This window comes from Mixophyes fleayi, chromosome 4, assembly GCF_038048845.1.
Source record: "Mixophyes fleayi isolate aMixFle1 chromosome 4, aMixFle1.hap1, whole genome shotgun sequence".
In the NCBI taxonomy this organism is placed as follows: domain Eukaryota; kingdom Metazoa; phylum Chordata; class Amphibia; order Anura; family Limnodynastidae; genus Mixophyes; species Mixophyes fleayi.
The window spans coordinates 344,626,668-344,652,060 of record NC_134405.1 but is presented as its reverse complement, the minus strand read 5'-3'; the positions used below and the strand labels follow the sequence as shown (position 1 = coordinate 344,652,060).

The 25,393-nt window shown below is 44.6% G+C and overlaps 1 protein-coding gene across 1 annotated transcript; it reads right to left on the bottom strand.

Moving 5' to 3' along the window:
* Positions 1-6,239: 6,239 nt before the first annotated feature.
* Positions 6,240-7,876, bottom strand: LOC142150903 (E3 ubiquitin-protein ligase TRIM39-like). Its single transcript, XM_075206079.1, has 2 exons — positions 7,033-7,876; positions 6,240-6,870 (listed from the first exon to the last, which is right to left on the bottom strand). The coding sequence occupies exons 1-2, from the start codon at positions 7,874-7,876 to the stop codon at positions 6,308-6,310; spliced, it is 1,407 nt and encodes a 468-aa protein (XP_075062180.1). The 3' UTR covers positions 6,240-6,307.
* Positions 7,877-25,393: the final 17,517 nt, after the last annotated feature.

Below are 25,393 nucleotides of genomic sequence, written 5' to 3'. Positions count from 1 at the left end.
AAGACAGTTCTTAGCGCTGATTACTCCCCTCTGTCTACTATTGAGCACAGGACATAAAATATCTGAGCGGACTGATGGTTCGATGAGCTGGTGCAGTGAATAATATAGCATAGTGCTCTCAATGACGGATAATATAGTAATATAATATATAATATAAACACAAACCTGTGACCTTCCTCTCATCTTTACTGGAAAATTGTAACAAAAACACCCACTGTGTACAGATGAGCAAAGGTGCAGTGAAACTGACGCGTTTCACGATGGAACTGGACATTATAGAGCAATATTCGGCTGTGGAGAAGATGAATAAGGTGATTTGGAGACGGTCGGGACCCTTTCTAATACATCGCCGCATCCCGGCAAAGCTGACAGCCGCACGCACGCGTAGAGTAAAAGAAACAGCCTACGGGCAAATTAATTACTCCTGAATTAATTAGGCAGGTCCTGGGGATAGTGTCATGGTTAAGCCCTGATTGGCTCCCTTCAGTATTTAAGCCAGGGAGGGCTTAGCCTCCCTGCCGGTTATAGCATTCTGCTGACCTGCTCCTGTGCTGTGCTTGGTGAAAACCTTTGGATTGACTTCTGTGTATGACCTCTGCCTGTTTCCTGGATCCTGATACCTGCTTGTTGCCCTGACCTTCTGCCTGTTACCTGGACTTGAACCATCGCTTGTTGCCCTGACCTTCTGCCTGTTACCCGGAATTGCAATAATACTTGTGGCCCACACCCTGCTTGTATCTGACGTTTCCGCCTGTGCTCTGTTAGGCCAGTCAGACATTGTCATCTTTGTCCCAGTCCGCAGACCTCTGGCCTGTTCCTATCTTCGTGTATTACCTACCACTCCTGTGTGCTGCTGTGTGACCATAAACTTGTACTACAATGAGTATAAGACCTGGGGGCATCCGAGTACCTGTGAGCATAACCATTCTCTACGGGAAAGGCGGCTGCTATAGGTGAAGACCTCTTCCGTTAGTTCTACAAGTTTATGATGCACTGGTGGCCATAACACTAGAGTCCAGTAATCGGGTAGAGGTCAGGGCAACAGGCAAACAAGCAGGGTCCAGTAATCAGTTAGAGGTCACAACGGGAGCAAACAAGCAGGGTCCGGGAATCAGGCAGAGGGTCACAACAGGAGATCAGACAGCAGGAAAGCAAAACTAGAACAGGGCTAAACAGGAGACAAGCAGCAGCCAGGTATAAACGAACTGCACAGAGCACAGATTTAGGCAGGTATATGAGCTGTGAGACAGGTGCAGTTCTTATCAGGTAAGGAGATTAACTCCTACAGGCAAGGTGTAAAGTTCAGGGGCAGAACAGCAGCACCTCTGGTGGATTTGAGGTACTGCTGCTACATACAAAGTATAGGCAGAGTCATAACAGTCAGAGACCTGTGTTGTAGTCTGTGGCTTCTCTGAGTGACATCTGCTGCTAAAATGAATTGTAACCTGCATTTGTACATCAGCAAACAGCATTCACACAGGTTTTGTTTTCAGTTAATATTTATCATTGATTTATACATATAAGTATATGTTACATATTGATATAATTGTCGTGGGCCTGATTAATGTTCGAATGTGCGTCCATTTGCATGAAATAGCTCAGAAACGGACCTTACACGCAAACTGACTGAACGCAACTGTATGTAATTCCTGTCTGAATGCAAATGACACTTAGAACTGCCTACAACTTGAGGGAAGGAACAGATTATTATAGGCCACGTAAGGGTGTGCTGCGGTCACTCAGAAGCAGATGCTGCTGATTAAAGTCCTGGGTATCTCATAAGTACGTTTGGATTCAGTAGTATCATTTGCACCCACTACAGGGCAGGTGTCAGTGATGTCTGACATGGAATTGTCATTGTATTAAAAACTGCATGTATATGTGGTACTAGCTAGCATATAACGTGTATGCACGGAAGATGGACCATATAAACACACTGGGCCTGATTCATTAAGGAAAGTAAAGCAAGAAATTGAGTAACTTCGCAACTGGGCAAATCCATGTTGCACTGGAGGGGGAGGGTAAATTTAAATTGTGGGGACAGATTTATAGGGGGGGGGGTAGAACATGTCAGATCAACTTTAAATTTCAGTTTAAAAATAAAGCTATCAAGTATTTGTGAGCTGCATAAAAAAACAGCCAGTATTTAACTTATGTGCAAAATAATAAACTAATTTGCACCCCTTGTATTGTTACATGGTTTGTCCAGGAGAACAGGAGAATATTTACTCCTTTTGTTGCCTTACTTTCCTTAATGAATGAGGCCCATTGTATGTATAGTACGAAATAAGAGCATCTGTATTTATGTTTTTAATGTTAAATAAAAAAAAAGTACAATTTTTTTAAAACATTTTTAAATCTATTTTTGTATTAATGATTATACTGTTTAGAGTTGTTTATTTTATAATATACATTTTTCTGTATGTGTTCTGATGTGACCTTACATTGTACATACACATGTTGTATCGTGCACTGTGTTCTGTCTACATACAGCAAGTACCGTATGCCCAGAGCGCACTTATACCCGGATTCAAATGGAAGTGTATCATGAAATCCACTTTGATTTGAATATAGTCAGAACTACGCTCAAGTTCTCTGCTCATTTTTAAACCACAATTTGCGTTCAATTTGCGTCCAAACATGAATCAGGCCTTGTATATTTATTACAAATGTGCTCACTCTTCCGTAATGTCCGTAAGACCCCCACATTCTTGGTAGGTCTCCCGGGAGAGCAGGACATACACCCGCATCTGCCCACTTCCTAGTAAAGTAGGCAGGATTGGAGCCTCCATGACGAAATTGTCAGGGAATTGCGTCACTAAAGCCCCACCCCCGTGGTAAAATGATGCGTCACAGCAGTATGTGGGTTCGAGGCCAAAATGATAAGATTGACCAAGCCCCGCCCCTTCATCCTCACATCCCCCCTCTCCGCTGGGATCTCCTGGAGCGGAAGATCGACAAGTATGATTTATAAGAATCACCAAAACCTGCGGGTTGAAGTTCAGGTAAAGAACTGAACATTTTTTAACAGCATAGACATTATACAGTGCCTAACACAACAGAGAGCGGGCAGAAGAGCTTACAATCAAATGTGGTGGAGGATATATATAATAATGTGAGAGAGGAGTTTGCAGTAAGTGGAGTACTCTGGATGTTAGATAAAGCAGCAGGATGGGGGGTGGTTTAGTATTGAGGGATATAGGACCGGTGTTCTGTTACACAGAAGTCATGTAAGAGGAGTATGTATCATACATGAAATAAAACACGTATATTGTTTGACCACTTTAAACCCCAATGTTAACCACACTCACCCACTCTCCCGGAAAGTCTCCCGCATTCTGCCCACTTCCTAGAGATGCGGGCGAGGACCTCAATAACACAATTGCTGTGAATCACGTAATTTTGACCCCTGTTCGTAACATTGCGTCACATGGGCGGGGCCAACATGATCCAGCTTAATTACATTTATCTGTACTTACCACTTGACCTCCCCTCCCCCGGGATCTCCTGCAGGGAGGGATTATACAGATGACAAGTATTAGTTTAACTCCAGTCACATGACTAACGCAGAATTGTTTAAGCCACTTCTTATATACCGAAATAAATTACTCTGTTCCTTAGCGAGGTCACACAATTAACACAATAATTACCTGTGTGCAGGGAGAGAATGTAAACACAAAAACCAGCGCACGAAAGTCATGTAGACAAATCAGCTTCAATGAAAATGCTGTAAAGATATATATATAGTAGATTTAATACATCTTATCTTTACACACAACAGTCTCCTCTATTCCTCACACACATAAACACATCTCACTCTCTTATGCTGTAAGTGGAAGTGACTTGGGATAAACCATCTTCTTTATGTGATTTATTTCAGTCTCTGAAACATTTTACAACATTTTTAATTTAAGGAGGTTCTGCACTATATCCTGACCTTTCCAGATTAAAACGAATCATTATCAAAAATAATCACCACCTCTGGAGGTGCGATCTAAAATAAATGAATTAACCATATTTTCACCCACATAGATTATGGCAGGTTTTAGAAATAAATAGCTGTTCATGTTTCTCTTTCACTCATGTATAATTTGCACAAAAAGGAAAATTTGCTCCTAATTGAATCGCCTCCAAGATGCACAAGATCTTCACACATTAGTGTAGCCTTCATGTCCAGTTCCTAAACAGGGAGACGTGTCGTGTGAGTCGAGCTTAGAACTCTATCTGGACCCCGTATTTTCTACTGGAGACGCCTCCCTAAGCGCTACGGAATATGTTGGCGCTATATAAATAAATGATGATGATGATGATGCTGCCTATTCCTGACATCATCTGTCCCACTCATGGGCACATCTTCATCATTCTCTGACCGACCCGACCCCTGGCCGCCACTACCTAGTACAGGCCGGGGTTTGGTCCTACTCTCCGGCTGGCTTACTTACCTCCGGTCCTGTTGCCTCCCGCTGTTTCCAGTTCCTGATGCCCTGTTGCCTTCTACCGCCTGCTGTCTCCTGCTTTAGTTCCCGGCCGCCGCTACTACCACCTACTCCAGGACATGGCTCTGGCCTTCTCTCCGAATAGCCTATTCAATCCTGCTGCCTCCTGCTTAGGCCTTCTGATACCCTGCAGCCTCTTGTTTTAGCTTAATATTCAATATTTAATGGTGATAAGGTTTACTCCCTTTAAAGAAGGGGGGGAAATCATAATCAGCTATCTTTATAGTATCATAATTCACCTATTGACCATAATATTAATTGGCAATCATTTATGTAGTCCAACCATTACAAAGCCTGAAAGTCTACTATAATTATAGTAAATTACAGCAGTATATAAGCTGTGTTATCACTCAGTGGAGTTAGAATATAAATTGGAGGTATTCTCTGGTTTATAGATAAAGAGACTGAAAGGAAATCAACTTTCAAGTGAAATTATAAGGAGGTAACATCAATTATAATGTCACCAAGCCTGATCCAAATGAGGTTGACATCTCTCTGCATCAGGTCTCAGTCATCATCAGAATAGACATGGGAGCTGATGGAACATAAACTGCTATATAATTATTGCATAAAGCAGTAATATGAGCTGTTGTGCACCCAGCATAAACAGTGAGCTGCTGACTGCCTATTGATGATCTAGCTAATGGCTGTAGAGCAATAATATGAGCTAATGTGCTGCCCAGCAAACGCAGTGAATTGCTGACTAACCATTGGCTATGAATGGCTGGATTGCAAGGTACGGGTGAATTGCTGCTTATTTTGTTTCTATCTTATGGCCATGAGATTGTCTGCAGAGGAGAGAAGAGAATAACAAAGCAACGTCAACGCGCGTTTCGCTGTGTATGCCTTTACAAAGTAAATTTTGGCCTCCGGGAGTGTCGGGAAGAGGTGGGTGTGAAGGGGTGGGACTTGGTGTATCCCATCATTTTGGCACCGCCCATTTTACCATGGGGGCGGGCCAAAATGATGGAATTCCTGGAGAATTGCATCATGAAGTCTAAAATCTGCCCTCTGCACTAGAAAGTGGGCAGATGCGGGAGAATTCAAGAGTGTCCCGGACATTCTGGGAGAGTTGGCAGATATCTGATATTTGTGACATAGGATCAGTGCTGTCAGTGTTACTGTAATTACACATGTGGTGACATAAATAACATTTCTGACATGTTTTGTACAATACAATAATAAAGTTGAATTCAGTAGATTTTCCCCTATTCACAGGGGGCTCAGACACTGACAGTATCCCCAACACACATATGAGGACCCCCTGAATACAGAGAGGGTCTTCTCTAGCTCCCAGTGTCACAGCTTTACCATAGAGAGATGTTTTATTTCTCTGCCATACAGCCGGGATCAGTACTCCCAGCCTACATGTGTCACTTATGTGTTACATAGATGCTGGGACTTGTAGTACCACAACAGCTACAGAGACACCGGCTGTCTAATACAATAATGCCAGATTACAGGAACAATTTGTGACATTTATTAACTGCATTACTGACATATAATTGAAGATGATTGGACATAAGAATTAGGTAAAAATATTGTTTTGACTGTTACAAATGACACTATGAATGATTTACATTTACCATGTCAGGAAAACAAACATTAGGTAACTTTGCACATAAAACACAGCTGTTTAAACATTGAATGCAAAACTTGCAGTGTCCACAAGATTATACACTTATTACTTACACAAGGATCATATTTTTCATATACATATACACAGCTGTAACTCCACCCACTGCTCCATTCTATGGGCTAAATGTTCCACCAATCAGATTCCCCTCCATGTGATGTCACTGAGTAGATTTTTAATATGTCTTGACTCCCCCAGATATCTTTATACAACCTCCCCATACACATAATGCAGCATGAAGGGGCTCAGTGAAGGTGGCAGTGACGGTGTGTAAGTGTCTGATCGGGTCACACAGAGAATAAAAGGAAAGCTGTCCAGCCTCATAATCCAGATATATTCCCAATCTATTACAGGGAATATTGCCAGGTAACTGGGTCACTTTCCTGTCATGTATCACTGTATACTTATCACTTGTCCTATCCAAACCCCAGGACTTGTTATTATACCCAATGAATGACTGATCTCCTCTCCTGTCTATACTGGGATAACACATCCCTACCACCCAGCTCACTGATTTACTGACATCCACTTCCCAGTAATGTCGCCCTGAGGAAAATCTCCTGCTGCTTATTACCTGCTCATAATCCTGAAATCTCTCTGGTGTTTCTGGATGATTCTGGTTTATATCTGACCAGGATGCAGTTTTCCTGTCACCTGATATATGTATATTATCACCAGCTGTGTTTACATCCAGTAATATGTCTGTATATTCCCGCCTATAGATCTCTGTATTTATACCTGTTATTATATCAGATAATGTGTGTAATTTCCCTGAGATGAGACCCACATCCAGGTGTCCTACACCTTGGACTTGCTCAGCATGTCTCTCTGTGTCCTCAGTATCACACAAGTCACCAGTGTCTGGTTCCTGTAAGACAGTCAGTGGATCAGACATGTTACACAGCTCCTCAATGTGAAGCATCTTCCTAGACAGCTCATCCTTCTTTATTTCCAGCTGCTGTATCAGAGCAAAGACTGAGCGTGAAAAGCTCTCTTTCTGCCTGTATATCTCAATCAGGACTCTCTTTTCTAGGTCATCCAGCTGTCTCCTGATGTCTCTAAACAGGGCAGTGACTGTCTCTGTTACACCAGCTGCTTTTTCCTGATTTTTTCCCCTGCGCTCCTGCAGATTCTGGACTCTTTTCTCAGTCTCCTCTCTCTTTGTGGTCAGATTCTGCGGAACATTTCTCAGTTTCTCCTTCTTCTTCTCAGAGGCCTCATCTAGCATCTCTACCAGGTGTCCCCGATGTTCTCCTGCCAAACTGCAGGACACACAGATACAGGCAGCGTCCTCAGTGCAGAAATACTTCAAAATCTCTTCATGGATGGAACATTTTCTATTCTCCAAGGAAGTGTTTGGATCAATTAAGACATGTTCTGCTGACTTGTTGTGTGTCTTACAATGTATATCACAGAGAGAAGCTTCACACTCGATGCAGGTTTTAAGAGCAGGTACTGAAAAGTGGACACAATAAGTGCAAAATATCCCAGTATTTACCTCTGGGATAGAGCGCATACAATCTGCTATTTTGCAGAGGCTTCTGTTTTTCTCCGGGACATGACTATTCTGAAACTCTGCTCTGCATTCAGGACATCTGAAAGCTCTAGACCCCTCCTGTGTATTCAGCACACGATCAATACAGACCTGGCAGAAGTTGTGTCCACATCTCAGTGTTACAGGATCTGTATAAATGCTCAGGCAGATGGAACACTGCAGCTCCTCTATCAGAATAGCAGACGCCATCGCTGACAACAGAATAGAGAAATGAAAGTGACAATCTTCGAAACTCAGAAATCAGTGGGTGTGTTGTACAATTCTCACACAGGGCGAGGCTGAGCTTATAATTATGTTTATATCTAGAGGCTCAGCCGAGGGACACAGCAGATACATAAAGGAACATCATGCAGAAAAATGTACTTATTTTGAAATAAAAAAGGTCATTTAATTAGCTGAAAGTTATTCAGTTGATTTATGAAAAATGCAGTCATTTAGTTTGTTACAATTTTATAAGAATGATTTATATTAGTTAATAATAGTTTTATCTTAGGGACTTCTGACCATTATACTGGATCCATTAAGGGGGCAAAATTGCCACACAGGGGTTACATAACTTGCATTTAAACCCAGCCCCACAGACCAGGATGGTCGGGTAGAGCCCGAGTCCTGGCTGGTAGTCTCTGGAAGGGGGACACAGGGATATTTGAGCCCTTCACCTTATAGAGGCAGCAGCAGGGCCATCTTTTCCATTGGGCACGATGGGCAGCTGCCTGGGGGCCCAACAGGCAAGGGGGCCCCATAGGCACAACTCTTAATGAGAATAAAAAATCCTGCAAAAGAAAAAAACATGCAAAAAAACCTTCAAGGGTCACTGAGCAAGTACATCTATCTATCTCTATCTTTATATATATCTATATCTGTATACATCTATATATTTATATTTATATCTATATCTAGGGGCCCCGGTGCACTGCTTTGCCCGGGGGCCCATAATGTTGTTAAGATGGCCCTGGGCAGCAGCCTAGGGATGACCAGCCTGGGATGGGCTTACAATATAGCAGGAGGACCCCACACTCCTGGTCTTCCTGATACAATGGAAACCAGCCCAGGTGGTATATCACTGGTGCTCGTTAAGGACTTGCAATGGGAGTGTCCTCCTGTCTATTAAATAATATATTTTATTATTGTGTAACGCCCCCTGCGGGGAAAGACAGGGACAGACGCAACACAAAAGAACTCACCTTGAAAACGATGGTCACCTCCAGTCCGCTTCCTATTTTCCAGCTGCGATCCAATCCCAGCAGATCCGCAGCCGCAGTCACCTCCAATCACGTCCCTCTAAGATAGAGACAGGGATTACGGCCGTGCCTACCAGGTAAGGGCTGTCCGAGACTACGGCAAAGAACAAGGGCACAGTCAGTCCAAGCTCCTTGCCGCCTCCTCACTTTGTTCTTGCCAAGACGCGGGGGACTACAGGCACTGAAGGCCAAGACCAGTCCGAGGACTAATCCCGCCTCAAGTACCTCACACACCTGCCGGTGAGGGCCTAACCGAAAGGGGGAATCGAGCGTGATACTCACCGGGACACTCCCACTTCCGATCCGGTTCTCCTGCACCTCCCCGATACCTGCGGATGACAAGGACACACAGCCTCCCTCTGCACTGTCAGTGAGACTAAGATGGCACCCACAAATGCTAAACTGACTACAACAGCGACCCGACCCTAACAACGTTCTAATGGTCGGCAACGCAACTAAGTCAAACACTATGACTAACTAGGTGTGGTGCACTAACGGAACTTCTCAGTTACACGCTACGGGGAACACCAGCCGGTGTTCACAGCCTAAACCGGAGGGCGGTTCCTAACCCCCTCACCCAGGTCGTACCAAGAAGCTGCCTTCTTGCTATGGAGTCACACACAGGCCCTAAGTACGGGTTCTTTAAGCCCGGCTGAGGCTCAGTAGAACAGCACACTAACCCGCGGGCCGACTGCCGCACGGAACAGCCGATCGAACTGAACCGCCCGACTGCCTGTACTCGGGTATCTCACACGTGTCCCTACGTCCGGAACCACAGGTCCACCTGCACGGAACCGGCCTTGAGGACCCTTGATCAGAACCACGGCCGCCCCTGGAACTGCCTCAAGGTGTGCTGCACTGCCACCGACTCACTCAGCCACCCCCTCTGGGTACCAGTGTGACCCCGGGGACCTAAGGGACAGGGAAACTACGTGTGTTCTCCCCTGACTATGTGTATGCTGGTAACTACACTTGTCCCCACAACACGGGTTAGCACAGGAAACACAGGGAACAAGAGCCTACCTTTAATGGGGGCCTGACGTCTTGCCCCTGGACACAGTTATGTAGCACACCCCAAAATACCGTAATGTAAACTATACTCGCCGCACAGACAGAATAAATACAGTATACAGTACTTTGCACGCTACTTACCAGAGCACACCGCTGTTAGCCAACCAGCAGGTTGCTACAGCACCACAGGAGCCTCCGCTCTACTGTACCTCCTAACTACGTGTGCTCACCTCACACAGGACCGCGCCTACACTCACGAGGCTCCCACGCCTCTACCACACACCACCAGGGCCTTATGCCCTACACACCCTGGGTCTCTGCCCAGCTACACACAGAGCCTTCTGCTCTGTTTCATGGGCCTCAGCCCCCTCTCTAACTCAGGGCTCTGAGCCCACTCACTAGGGCCTTATGCCCTACTACCTAGGGGTCCTAGCCCCTGCCTGAGGCCTGTGGCCTCCCTAACTAACTGAGGGCCTTGTGTCCTTAATAGCCTACGGGCTACCAGCCCCTAACCAGGCCCTCTGGCCTTCCTATGGCCTCTAGGCCACTAACTACCTAAGGGCCTTGTGCCCTTGTAACTGGGGCTCCCACGCCCCCTGTCTAACTAATAGGGGCTTGTCCCCTTTATCATCAATTCTATGGCCTACTGGCCCACTAACTTCGTTGGGGCCTAGTGCCCAGGTCCCTGGGCCTTGTGTCCCTAAGTTAGTGCCAACGGGCCTTGTGCCCGACCGTGGCCCCGGGCCTAGTGCCCGAATTAAGGCTGAGTCACATACCTGCTCTGCGCAGGAATCTCAGCTTGCCACGCCGTCTTCTTCCGCCTTCTCCGGGTCTTCCAGACCCTCCAGCCGGCGGCGCCTCTTCTCCGGTTCGGCGCTGTTGAGAGCTGCTTGGCGGGGGCGCTCTCAGCCCTTACAAGGGCTCCCCGCCGGCGATCACTGCTCCGGCGGCTTGATTGTAGTCTTCTGGCGGCAGGGTAGCTCACGGCCCTTACAAGGGCCCCCTCCCGCCGCTGCCGCTGGTCCTGGTCCTGGACGCCGTGAAGAGACGTCCTTCCTCTTCTCCGCCGACGGACTTCAGGCAAAATGGCTCCACCCGGCGACTTATATAGTCGCCGGCGTGACGTCATCAGCCGGCGCGAGCGCTGATTGGCTCGCGTCGGCGCCAATCTTTTGAATGGCCGGGCGCGAGCCGCGATTGGCTCGCGCATCCGGCCGCTGATTGGCCAGCGGGGAAAGATGAGCCCTGATTGGCTCATCCTTCCCCCGCGCACGGGACCTGCAGGAAGAAAGGCATACTCACCGCCGCTGGATCGATGGACGGGTAAGTTCTTCTCCTCTTCTTTCTTCACCCACTTGCAGGGCTCAGCTACCAGGAGACTCTTCACCCCCTTCACGGGCGCCAGGAACGTCTTCTGTCCCTCCAGGGACACAGCGATGGCGGGTACCTTTGCCCGCTTCTCGGGCACCATCTCCACATTTGCACAGAGCACAATCCCACAACCCCACTTATGGTCCATTGTAATAACGAGGGAGAGGTTTCAGGGACTGTCACACTAGCAAGATTAATAGCAAGATACTGTATGAAATGGCAGCAGTATATAGGCCACCCAGTGGATGCGCTATATATTGCAGCTTATCAGATGGGTGGCAGCGTGGCGCTAGAATTTATCAATCTCTATATTGTGCAGCAGAGGAATCCTTGCCAAAATTTGAGGATAGTCATAATAGGACACATCTGTAAATACCTTGCTAAGATGAGGAGGGGGATGGGTAGTAGATCAATAGTTTATAACTATAACTGCATTTAAACATAATCTGGTCCCTCTACTATCCTACCAGAGAACACGTCTCTAATGCACTCAAGAGATATTAACTGGACTTTATTATCTTTATCTCTTATTATTATCAGAATTTTATTATATATATTATTTATTTTTATATTATTTGCCTCAACACGTCCACACCCCAACAAACTAAGGTGACACATGTTGGTGTGTGGATGTTTTGGGTTGTTTTCTACACTAAGGGGTATAATTACCAAATCTTCTAGAATTGAAATGTACACTGTAGAACAGGGGTTGGCAACCTTTTTCTATCAGTGTGCCATCTAAAATCTAGACAAACACAGGTGTGCCATTTGGGCATGTGTGTGTGTGTGTGTGTGTGTGTGTGTGTGTGTATATATATATATATATATATATATATATTTAGTTATGTCTTATTTTATGATGCTTATATCATATCAACAGTAATGGAACCAGAAAATGAAGAACGTTCATGTTATACCACATAGTAGTGCCACCAGTTCATATTGTGACACATAATAGTCCCCGATATTGATTGTATGCCACATAGATATCCCCGATATTCAAAGTATGCCTATTCATTCTATTTCATTATTGACAATTAGCAATGGAGCAATGGAGCTCTCCTGTTTGTGTGTGAACTATATAACACAGTACAATGTGACTGCAGATTTAGAAGACCAAGCCTGCCAGCCCTATTATTTCTATTTCAGCAATGACAATTAGCAATGGAGCAATGGAGCTCTCCTGATTGTCACTGGAGACTTTGAAGAACACTGCTACCCCTCCTCTTTCTATTCTATGACGCTGCCCAACTGTACTGCAGACTGCCAAGAACCGTGCTACCCCTTTTTATTTTTTAATTTTTAATATTCTGTCTTTAATGACTATAATATTATCAGGTGACATTTTTCTTCATATATATATTCATTTATATATATCTGACATATCCTGCAGCGTCCTGAGCAGATCAGACCTACAACCCATATTCATCAGCGCACGTATCTTCAGATCCGCTCCTTGTTGAATTTGGGCGTACGAATACCCAATTTACGTTTTAAAACAAACACAAACACAGTATGCGTCTCTTAACAAATCAGGACCCCTCTTTTTTTTTTCACTTCCAAATGGAAAATGCTGGTCATTATGGCTGTATCTTCACATTCCTACCTTCTGGAATTCACCAAGCCCGTAGCTCATTACTGTTACTGCAGGAAGCAACAATCTTTTTTCCTTACTGTTTTAAATCTTTAACTAAATAAAGCAAGGTCTTTCAGGGGACTTGGGTGATTCCCCTTGCCATACCCAATATATATTAATCTACACATTAATCTACACAAACCAGGAAATGGGGAAACGCCACACGTCATGTTTATTATATGGATCGGTAACGTAAAGACCAATAACTCTATAAACTAGGGTATGAGGCAGGGCTGTCTTAACACATGGGCACGCTGGGCAGTTGCCCGGAGGCCCTACTAGCATAGGAGCCCAATAGGCTTGCCAACATTTTGGTATATTATTCTGGGAGATTTATTAAGAACCTTCAGACATCTTTATTAAAACACTTAGGTGGACTAACCACCTCACTATCAGCTGTTATCTGAACATGCGATCTTGCTGTTGCGAATACGTATCTTAACCTTGATGTAAACAACATACACGTACTAATTGTATGTAAGTGGGTGAGTGGCTGTGTAGGAAGGGCCGCAGTGCACTACTTTGCCCGGGGCCTATAATGCTGATAAGATTGCCCTGGGTAAAGGTAAAGAATTCTGTCCAGTGGATGATATAACTGTAAAGGATCAAAGGTCTGTACCATAAAAGTTTCTATCACATGGTGACGATCATTAGGAAAATATAAATTATGCAGGTTAGTTAGTCCTGATTAATGATTAACTCCTCAGCATTTTATGCTACTGGGTTCAATGGCCTGACAGCCATATGGTTTAAGACATAGGGGTCTATTTATTAATGAGTGAAAAGCCCTTTCTCTGTTGAAAGTGTTATTTAAAATAAAATTCTAAGAAATTATTATTTTAAAAAAAATATTAAGTAATATAAAATTAATTATTTATTTAAAGTCTGTTGTTATATTACAGTACAGTGTACATATAGGGCCTGAGTCATTAAGGAGAGCAAAGCATAAAAAAGGAGTAACATTTGCACTTGGGCAAAACCATGTTGCATTGGAGGGGGAGGTAAATTTAAAATGTTGGGACAGATTTATACTTGGGGTAGGACATGTCCTAGATCAACTTTAAATTTCAGCGTAACAATAAAGCTAACAAGTATTTGTGTGCTAGATGAAAAAACAGCCAGTATTTAACTTATGTGCAAAATAATAAACTAATTTGCACCCCTTAAGTTGTAACATGGTTTGTCCCAGAGAACATTTACTCCTTTTTTGCCTTAATGACTCAGGCCCATAGTGTATATTATAGAACAGGTGAACTAGAGGTCCCAGCATGCAGATGTCATAAAGCTTACAGTACTGTAGTGCAGCCAGAAAGGAAAGAGAGACGCTTTGATTACAGAGCTGATGGAGAGAAGACAACAGAGCAGCTTAGTGCACTGAGACTGCCAGGGAACATAAGAGTCACTGGGAGAGTGAGAACTGTGGAGCACATCACAGGGCCGCTAAGAGGAATTTGGGGCCCTGGTACAGCAACTTTCTCCCCCTCCTACTTCCACACATAAGAGAAGTGATGTGAGCCAATGCTGCACGGTGGTGACGTCGAAGAGGGCATGGCCACACAGTGATGGGGGGGTGGCCAATATGGGATGTGGCTGCGCCTCTTTAGACATTACATATTAAGTATTAAAATGGTGTTGCTCTCATCTACCTGTTATTGCAGGTTTCACAACCTGGTACTGGATTCTTGCATGGATCCTGGAATGTTGGGACCTGTTTGGAAAATGTATAGGTACATGAAATATGGAAAGCAGAGCAATAAGTGACCACAGAAAATATAGAGAATAAGGAAAGCACCCTTGTCACCACCAAACAAAGCACAACACCCTTGTGACAGCTACTCAATACATGAAGCACCCTTGTGACCGCCACACAATACAGAGGGCAACTTTTTGTCCGCCACACAATACAGAGGGTATCCTTGTGACCACCAACTCAAGTACTTAAAACCAGATCCAGATAAAACTGCGTCTATAGATCAGGAGTTTGCGTGAAAAAATAAATTGACATGTTGCAGGTATTTTGCTTTTTGTAAAGAAAGTATTTGAATTTCAACAGGCCTCAGCAGAATGAGGAATTGTAAGGTATTGTTTTCTCGTTTTTTTTTAATCTGGATTTCTACTACACAGTATATAATATATATATATATATATATATATATATATATATATATATATATATATATATATATATATATAAAGCAGATAGATTAAAACGTGGCGCTCAAACACAAAATATGTGAGTAGAAATTAATAAATATCCAATATAGGAAAACACTTTCTTCATAAGATAAGGCAGCCTCCCTCCCAGATTACGGATGGTACTCCGATAATGAATAAATCAATATATACACAGATAGGAGGATGAAATGGCGCCAAAATAGGTAGTGTTAGCTGGTAACAATCACCCAGACAGTCAATAATTGCTGATATGCAGAGTATGAATCTTAGCAAGCTGGTACAGTCATTATTCAACAGCTTCCAGATACTCCAACTATATACCGAAATGCAGACAGAGAAAAACAAAAGATGTAGTTGCAAAGGCACCCGTGATGTACAGTAAATAATAGGTGGCAGCGTACCAAGTAGATATAAATAAACAGCTTATCTGTGTCAGAATAATCTGAATGTAGTCTCCAAACAGCCAAGTGAGTCAGGAACCGATGTGTAAACTGCTTGTGAAGATATATTATATCTGGATCATCAACCACAGCAAATTCACTGCTTGCAAACTCCACTCAGCCGATATTTTAAAAAGAAAAGAGCCATATAGTGTAGTACTTTTGAACGATTTAATCGGCATGTATCATAATAAAATCAAACTCACAATATATATATATTATAAAAGCTTATCTGTAATCCTGTAGTACAAGGAATACTGCTACACAGTGTGGATATCTGGACACTCCATGAAGTGAACACCGATGGACTCCATACAAAAGTACTCAAAGGGAAAACTCTCACAGACCAGGTGGGCAGCAGAGCCTTCAATATACCAGGAATAGATAATGGGAAACAACCTCAACGCGTTTCGTCATGTAAAGACTTCATCAGGAGGAGTATTTTAGACCAGCACTCAGTGCTGTCTTATATAGCGATGGCGGGCGCCATTTTGCGCATGCGCAGTGCAGCGCTTTTTCGCGCATGCGCAGATTGGACCTTTGAATCGGCGCTTGCACTGTATGTGCAAGGGGGTACTGTACAAGCCTGAAAAAGTCAGGTATTAGGCCAGGGGGAGTGGAGAGAAAGGATTATAAGGTTTCCTAGAGTCAGGGCTTATATATTACTAGAGTATAGGAAGGGCAGATAATTATACTGCAGTGGATAGCGGTGGCCATCTTTAGCAAGGGCAAAAGAGCTGAGGATAATGAGTCCTGCTAGTATGTAGCCCATAAGTGCACACATGGGGATGTGTCCTAAAGACTACAAAGCCCACACACGAGCCAATCTACAAAATCTGTAGTATATATAATAAAAATGCACAGTAAAAATAAAAATGCACAATGAAATTAAAATAAACACCAGAATAATTGCTACTAAATATTGCAGAGTATACATATCACACTAAAATAAAGGCAATCAATGGACAGATTATATAAGATAAATAATTATCTGCTGCATAAGAGGTTAATCTATGTAAGCAAGTTGTATATAAACATATAGAAGTAGATAAAGTTGCAACGATAATCCATATGACACATAATAAAAATGTGTAATAAAAAATACTAAATAAATAAAATATAAATCAATAAAATGAGATATAATTAAGGGAATAACAGTATATCAGTAGATGAATACATATAGGGAATATAAATAATATGTCAATATAGTGACAATGCTTAATACACAAATATTTAATACCACAGTTATAATATAAATTGACATGTTGCAGGTATTTTGCTTTTTGTAAAGAAAGTATTTGAATTTCAACAGGCCTCAGCAGAATGAGGAATTGGAAGGTATTGTTTTCTCGTTTTTTTTTAATCTGGATTTCTAATACACAGTATATAATATATATATATATATATATATATATATATATATATATATATATATATATATATATATATATATATATAAACACACACTGACAATGCCATACACACACACACACACACACACACACAAACAATATAATTAACGTACCTCTTTAAATGTGTTAGGTGACGTCACAATCCAGCCCCGGCATACAGCATCTTTGGAACTCCACCCCGTCGCTGTGAAGGTAAGTGTATATTGTCATCATGTCGTTATTTAACAAATCGTTTTTTCTTGTAGGAATAGTAGTTGTCAGTGTCCCAAGCATCGGCAGGGGCGGGCTGGGTCGGGGGGCAGGGGGGCATCGCCCCCCCGGAAGTAATATCAATGTGACACATGATGCGGCCCCGTCATTGATGACGCGGCCGCATCACGTGTCATGTGATGCGGCCGCCTGTGCGGCGTGTGCCCCCCGGGCTGACGGACGTCAGCCCGCGCCTGAGCATCGGGATACCGATTACCACCGCTTTGTACAGTCTGTAATGTATTTATATCCTTCTGGAGATACGGCCTCCAGAACTGAACACAGTATTCTAGATGAGGCCGTACCAATGACCTATACAGTGGTATTATTACTTCTTTCTGCTACTGATTCCTCTCCCAATGTAACCAAGCATCTGACTTACCTTCCTCATTGCTTTGTTACATTACTTACCTGCCTTTATGTCACATGAAATAGTGACTCCTAGATCCCTTTCCTCCTCAGTAGTTTCCATTATAGTGCCATTAATACTATACTTTGGGTTTTTGAGACCCAAGTGCATGATTTAGCATTTTTTGGCATTAAACTGTAGTTGACCATTCCTCTACTCTACCTAGAGCATCAATCATTTGTTTTACCCCTCCTGGGGGTAAATGTATCAAGCTCCTATTTTTTCAGCGATTTAAAATTGCGGCAAATTTAGTGCCCAAGTCGTCAAATGTATCAAGCTGCAATTTTTATCCCGATCTTCAAAAAAATCGCTGCCCATCACTGACGATTCTCTGCGATTTCAAGCACTCCCGAATTTAGCTACATCGCCTGTGTTTAGGTTAAAAATCCATAGACAACACTTGGCTTGCTAGCAGCGTGATTAGTAAACACATCACTGTAAATAGTTCACTGTGTATGCTCTTCGCTCTACACAATACCTTAAATAATATAAACAACTTATATAGAATAAAGACACAGAGACTTGAGTAAAGTGGCACTAAAAACTATTTTATTATAACCTATTAAAACCTGGTGGCGGAGAAAGGGCGCTGAAGATCAGCTCCAGCGATACCTAACCAAGCGTGGACATGGCAATGTAGCTTTAAGTCCGCCCACTTCTCTCATAACCCCACTGCTTGGCCGGCCCTAACCTGGCATCAGGGTAAACTGCACTCACCTCACTACTCACTCCCCCTCCCTCACTGAGCCGGGCGAGGCCCCTCCCCACAGAAGGGACAAGAGTAACCGCTTGCCTTGTAAGGGGACAGATACCTGCGACCAATCACGATAGCGCCGTCTATATCAGCCGCTGATCGCAGTGCCTTCCTCCCCCACCAATCTGTAAACCTACCAACCGGCTTTATGCTAAACCACTATAATACACTAACGTAACGTATACATTGCTTAGCTTAACCTCAATTGCTTGGGATCCGTTGCTTGTGCTTCTACCTTGTCTAAAGAACCGCAGGTGGGTGTGTTTTCAGACTTTCGAATTCTTATTTCTATAGCGTAAGTGTAAAAGACCGCAAGTGGGTGTGTTTTTCGAGTTTGAGATTCTTATTTCTCTCGCGTAAGTGTCTGTGTCTCTTACAGTACACTACGAACCGTACGATGCGGACAGATAAGTTTCTGTACCTTAATGAATCAGGCCCTATATCACTATGTATCTTTCAGGGGGTAGATGGGACAGATCAATGTTCTGCAGTTCTCTATAGAGGTCAGTAATATAATAATCTGCAGAATATATCACTATGTGTCTCTCAGGGGGTAGATGCAGCAGAGCAATGTTCTGCAGATCACTAGAAAGGTAAGCAATGTAATAATCTGCAGAATATATCAGTTTGTATCTGTCTGGGGGTAGATGGAGCAGGTTACTAGAGAAGTCAGTAATGTAATAATCTTCCTGCCTGCTCCTGATGCCCGATGCTACTCGCTGCTTATGGCTACTGCGGCCCATGAAGTCGGCCACTCCTCACTTGGGTGCTTCTTCCTGCCGCTCCCCGACTGCTAGCTCCACTCTAGGCTGTGGCTAGAGCCCTACCTTCCTCTACTAGTCCTCTGAACCTGACTTCCACCTGGGTCTACTCCACTACACCCTGGAAACCACTGCCTACTACTACACCTGGCCGTGCCCTATTCCTGGTCTAACCTCCACTGGTGTCTTCTGTCTCTTACCCGGATCGCCTGTGGCTGTTCTGCCTTCTATCCTGCTCCTCTGTCCCTGATGCCGTCCGCTGCTCCTTTCTCCGCCTGAAGGCGTCTACCTCTCTGGTCTCCGGCCTCCACGCCTCTGTCTTCCACGTGCTGCTCTGGCTCCGCCTCCACGCCTCTGGCTTCCACGTGCTGCTCCGGTCCTGACGCTGTCTCCGACCTCCACAATGCCATATCCTCTGGTTGCCATTGGTGCCTACCGCTCTGGTCTCCGGCCTCCACGTCCCCATCCCTCACTGCCTGGGTCCTGCTGTTCCTCCTCCGCCTACTTCCCCGGTCCCGCTGCTCCGGCCCTGATGCTGTCTCTGGCCTCTCTGATCCTGACGTCATCTCCGGCCTCCAAGCTGTCTCCGGCCTCCACACCGCCATTCCTCACCACTTGTTTCCTGCTGCTCCAGTTCCAGATGCTGTCTCCAGCTGCCCCATGGAAGCTGCTCTCCGCGCTGCTCTGCTCCGGTTCTGATGTTCTCTCCAGCTGTCGAACGGAAGTCACTCTCCACGCTGCCTTCTCTCCACTGGTTAGTGGGTAGTTAGTTATCTCCCTGCCAGCCGCACACCACTAGCCCTTTCTCTCTCGGTCTCCCAGCCTTCCTGGTCGCCTCTGTGCCCTTCTCCCACTGGGTCTCGTCTGCTCATTGCCCTCACCACTAGCCCTCTCCCGGTCTCCCAGCCTCCCTGGTTGCCTCTGTGCCCTTCTCCCACTGGGTCTCCACTGCTCATTCCATCCCTTGCCTCCTTACTAGGGTGACTCTCCAGCATCAGTTGAATCCCGTTCTCTACTCCCCCACAGTGCTTGCACAACCCCCTTCTCTCCCCACTGCCCTGGTCCACATTCAGACACTCACGCTGCCCTACCCTCTCCCACACCTCGGGCCCCTACCTAGTCCTATTGGGTCCACCTGAACTCTGGACCCACCTAGGCCTTTTGGCCCTCCTGAACTCTGGTTCACCTGAACTCTGGGCCCTCCTGTTCCCTGGACCTACCTCATCTCTGTGACCCTCCGGATCTCTCGTCTCGCATGTCGCTGTCCCCCCGGACCACTCCTGCTCCTGCGACTACCTGTGACCCGTGATCTGCCTGGACTCGCCTGTTTTCTGTGGTCTCCTTACTCAATGGCTGGTACCTGCTCTCTGTTGTCCTCCATTACTTTTTTCACCATGTACTTTCATTGCAATTTACCATTAGGTCACCTTAACCTATTTTTATTTTTATTTCATATTATTGTATTTTATTTTATTTTAATTTAATTTTAATGTCTACTGCACTCTATATTGTCTTTGCCAATGCCTTTCTGTTTTACTCTGTTCTATAGCCCTCTGCAGTCCTACTCACTGTTTTACTCTGTTCGTCAGACCTTAATGAACCAAACCTCTAATTCGCTCTGTTCCACTACGGTCTCCTTTTGCTGCCCTCACCTCTGTGTTACTCCCTCACCCCTCTGCTGGCCCTTCTCTCATCCCCTGACCTCTGTCTCTCATCATGCCACCTCACTCCTTTCCTATACCCATCCTCACCCCTAGCCTAATGGCCTAACTCTTAATTTCACATCTATCACCTCCCCCTCGCTCCATCAACCCTGACAATCTCATCCGCATCTCCCCTCTTCCCTTCCTCCCTTTTTTGTGTGCCCTCTGGAACTCTAGGTCCGTCCGTAACAAATTGTCCTCCATCCATGACCTCTTCATCTCCAACTCTCTCAATCTTCTTGCCATCACCGAAACCTGGCTTACTTCTTCTGATACTGCCTCTCCCACAGCTCTCTCCTATGGGGACCTCTTCTTCACCCACTCCACCAGGCTAGTTGAGCGTCCAGGAGGTGGAGTGGGCCTCCTCCTATCCCCTAGCTGCACTTTTCGGGTCATTCCCACTTTACCTTCCATCTCCTTCTCCTCCTTTGAAGTACATTCCATCTGTCTCTTCTCCCCCATCCACGTCCGTGTATCCGTAATCTACCATCCCCCTGGCACCACCTCTCTTTTTCTTGACAACTTCGCTGCCTGGCTCCTCCATTATCTTTCCTCTGACCTCCCTCCATTATAATTGGTGACTTTAACATCCCTATTGACAACTGTTCTGACCCTGCCTCCATCAAACTTCTAGCCCTTTCCTCCTCACTTGGCCTAAACTCAGTGGACCTCTTCCCCCACTCATTGTCTCGGTCACTTCCTCGACCTTGTCTTCTCTCATCTCTGGGATCTCTCTGACTTCTCCAACTCTCCCTTCCCACTATCTGACCACCATCTCCTCTCCTTCACTCTGTCCTCCTACCCTGCTCCCACCTCGCCTAAAGCTACCCTCACCAGGCACAACATTGATGCCATTCACCTCACCTCTTTCTCCTCCTCTCTTGAAACTCTCCTATCACCTCTTCCCTCTCTGGCCTGCCCTGACCAAGCGCCCTCTCTCTACAACCAATCCCTCACTACTGCCTTGGATGCTGTCGCCCCGGGCTCTTCTATCCGCCGCCAATGCCTTATTCCGCAACCCTGGCACTACAAACTCACCTGCTTCCTCCAAAAGTGCTCTCGCACAGCTGAACGCCTCTGGAGGAAATTTCGTTCCCAGGCTGACTTCCTTCACTTTAAATTTATCCTATCCTCTTTCTTCTCTGCTCTGTCCCTCGCTAAACAATCCTTCTTTAAGTCCCTCATTTCTTCTCAGTCCTCCAATCTCCGCCACCTCTTTGCCACCTTCAACTCCCTCCTCTCTCCCCCTCCCCCTGTCCCCCCTTCCCTCTCCACTTCTGACTTCGCCACCTTTTTCTCTTCCAAAATTGAGGCAATCAGACTGAACATCTCCTCCTCCCATCCCTCTTCCGCCATCATCATCGCTTAACCGTCCTCTCTCAACCAGCTCTGGTGCTCCCTCACCCCTACATCAGGTGAAGAAGTTCGCTCCCTTATTCTTTCCTCTCCACCTTCTACCTGTCCTCTTGATCCCATTCCCTCTCACCTCCTTCGCGCTCTCTCTCCTACTGCTTGCTCGTACCTCGCACACATTTTCAACCTATCACTCTCCTCTGGCATAGTCCCCTCCTCATTCAAACATGCTCTTATCTCTCCTATCCTTAAAAAACCAAACTTGACCCAACCTCTCTTGCGAATTATCGCCCTATCTCTCTTCTCCCCTATGCCTCCAAATTACTTCAGCGAATTGTCTGCAGACCCGCCTTACCAGACACCCTCTGACAATTCCCTCCTTGACCCTCTCCAATCCGGCTACCGCCCCCTCCACTCCACCGAAACTGCCCTTACTAATGATCTCCTATCAGCCAAATCCAAGGGTCACTTCTCCCTACTCATCCTCCTCGACCTCTCCGCGGCCTTCGACACCGTGGACCACCCCCTTCTCCTGCAAACTCTTCTCTCTCTCGATCTCTCTGGTTCTGTCCATGCCTGGTTCACCTCATACCTTGCTAACCGCTCCTTCTCTGTATCCACGTCTGGTTCTTCCTCGACCCCCTCCCCTCTCCCTGTAGGAGCCCCTTAGGGCTCTGTTCTCGGCCCTCTACTCTTTTCGCTCTATACTTCCTCCCTTCGGGCCTGATTCATTAGTGATCTTATCTGCCGTTTTTTGCTTATCTTAAGCAAATCCACTCTATGCATGCGCAGAAAAGGGAGATAAGAAGCAAAATCCACTGCGTAAGTGAAGAATTTCTTAAGTTAAGATGAAAATCCATCTTAACTTCACTCTTATCTCCCCGTTTCTTCCTAAAAATAAGCATCTTAACTTTTGCACAAGATAAGATCGCTAAGGAATCAGGCCCTTGGTGCTCTCTTCTCCTCCTTCGGTCTTCAGTATCACCTCTATGCTGATGACATTCAACTCTACATCTCTTCTCTATCCTCCTTCCTCTTCTCTCTTGTATCAGACTGCCTCTCAGCAATCTCCTCCTGGATGTCCTCGCGCTTTCTTAAAATTAACATCTCTAAAACTGAACTCATTGTCTTTCCCCTGCCCAGACTCCCATTCCACCATGACCTCTCTATTAACGTTCACAACTCCACCATCTCCTCTGTCACCCAACTCTGCTGCCTGGGTGTCACTCTTGACTCCTCTCTCTCTTTTGCCTCACACATTCAATCCCTCGCCGCCTCTCCTCCACTCTAATCACCACTTCCCACTCCAGAATCCAAGACGTCTCCCGTGCAGCCCCCCTTCACTGGAACGACCTCCCTCGCTCCATCCATCTCTCTCCTAGTCTGTGCTCCTTGAAACGAGCACTCAAAACTCACCTGTTCCTCAAAGCCTACCAACCATCCACTTATCCCCCTCATCTCCCCTCTCTCCTCCTGGCCCCCCTTTTTCTCCCCCATACTTCAACTGCCTCCCCCTGTGCCTGTTTTGTTTACCCTCCCTTACGATGTAAGCTCGTCTGAGCAGGGCCTTCTTTCCTCTTGTCTCCACATCTGTTCTTCTGCTCCGCCTCTACAGCATTAGCCTGCGTAGAGTTTCTGAAGTATTGGTATTTTTTGTTTATTGTTCTGTACTGTCTCCCCCTGTATAGTCTACTGGTTGTTCTGTGTACGGCGCTGCGGATATCTTGTGGTGCCTAACAAATAAGCAATAATAATAATAATGTATGATATAATGCTGAGTAATTCTGATTCTGTTCCAACCAGAGCTTACTTCAGACTCCTTATTTATACAGTAGAATATTAGGGGTATAGTAGTTTAACAAACAATTATAAGAGAGTAAATTATTAGAGGTATAGAAGCTTAACAACCAATCATAAAACTGTAAATTATTGAAAACAACAAGAAGCTAATTATGCATACTCTGCATCTTTCTTATTTATGTTATTATCTTCTCATGCATTCTGCCATCATTCTTGTTACTTTACATAGATCATTACATTGCGCCCTTGGATTGTTCATCTTCTCCGAGAACATATTGTTGTAACATTGTTTCAAGGCGTCAATCTTTTTCTCTTCTCATTCTAAGTAAAATATCTGCTAATTTCTTATAAAGCTATAACATATTATTTTGTAAAGCTTAGCACATGATAGATATTAAATCAATAATCATACAATTTTACCTTTACACTCCCCTCTTTTGATTAGATATCTACTTTTAACTTCTACCTATCAATCATGGTGATAATTAGCAGAAGACAGTTAGCACTTACCTTTACGCTATATGGTATCTTAAGGACCCCATATAGATAGAATAATAATTCATTCAGCACCTATCCCTTGGTATCTTTATCACCATAACTCTTCTTTCCCTGTTTAATGTCTTATCCAGGTGTATAGAGGGGAATACTTTGCTGATATCTATTTAGATTTTTTCTTGTATTACATGTTAGGTAACAGTTCCATATAATCATTATAGTTAGTACAAGAAGGATTAGTAACAATGGATGAATCAAGATATTCATTGCTTTCTTCATGGAATAAGATCCATTGCCAAATATGTCCCACTAATGATGTGACAATTCATTTTTTCAATTTCATCCCACTATTGTCTGCCCATTCAGTTGATTCTCATCAATACTATCACAAAAAGAATATAAATTTTCATTCTGGTTTCTCGATGGTCACTGTCAATTTCTTGTTGCAGACTGTGCAGTTTTTTTTGTTTGATTGCTGATTATTGTTCATAATGTTCACTATTTCTCTCAGGCACTAAACTTGTAGAAATTTCTGTGATCATTACTGGTTCAGGAAGCTCATTTTTCTTGCAGGAACAACAATCAAATGTCAGTAATTTCTTAATCAGCCATATAACAAATTTCACTACCACATATACGATCAACAGGATTGCCAAACCCGTTGCTACTAATGCCAATATTCCCAATATCCAAAATGAATCATTACTGACAACTTTACCAATGAGGTTATGTAACCACACAAAGGCATTTTCAGAGTTCACTCTCCTATGAGTGCAAATTGTTGAGCACTCTTTCCCCTTCTGTTCACAGTGGCATAGAAAATGTTTCACTTATCTGTCTGTTTCACACTGGGTTAGGGAGGCCTTGATCCCTACGTCAGTCATAACTATTCTGGC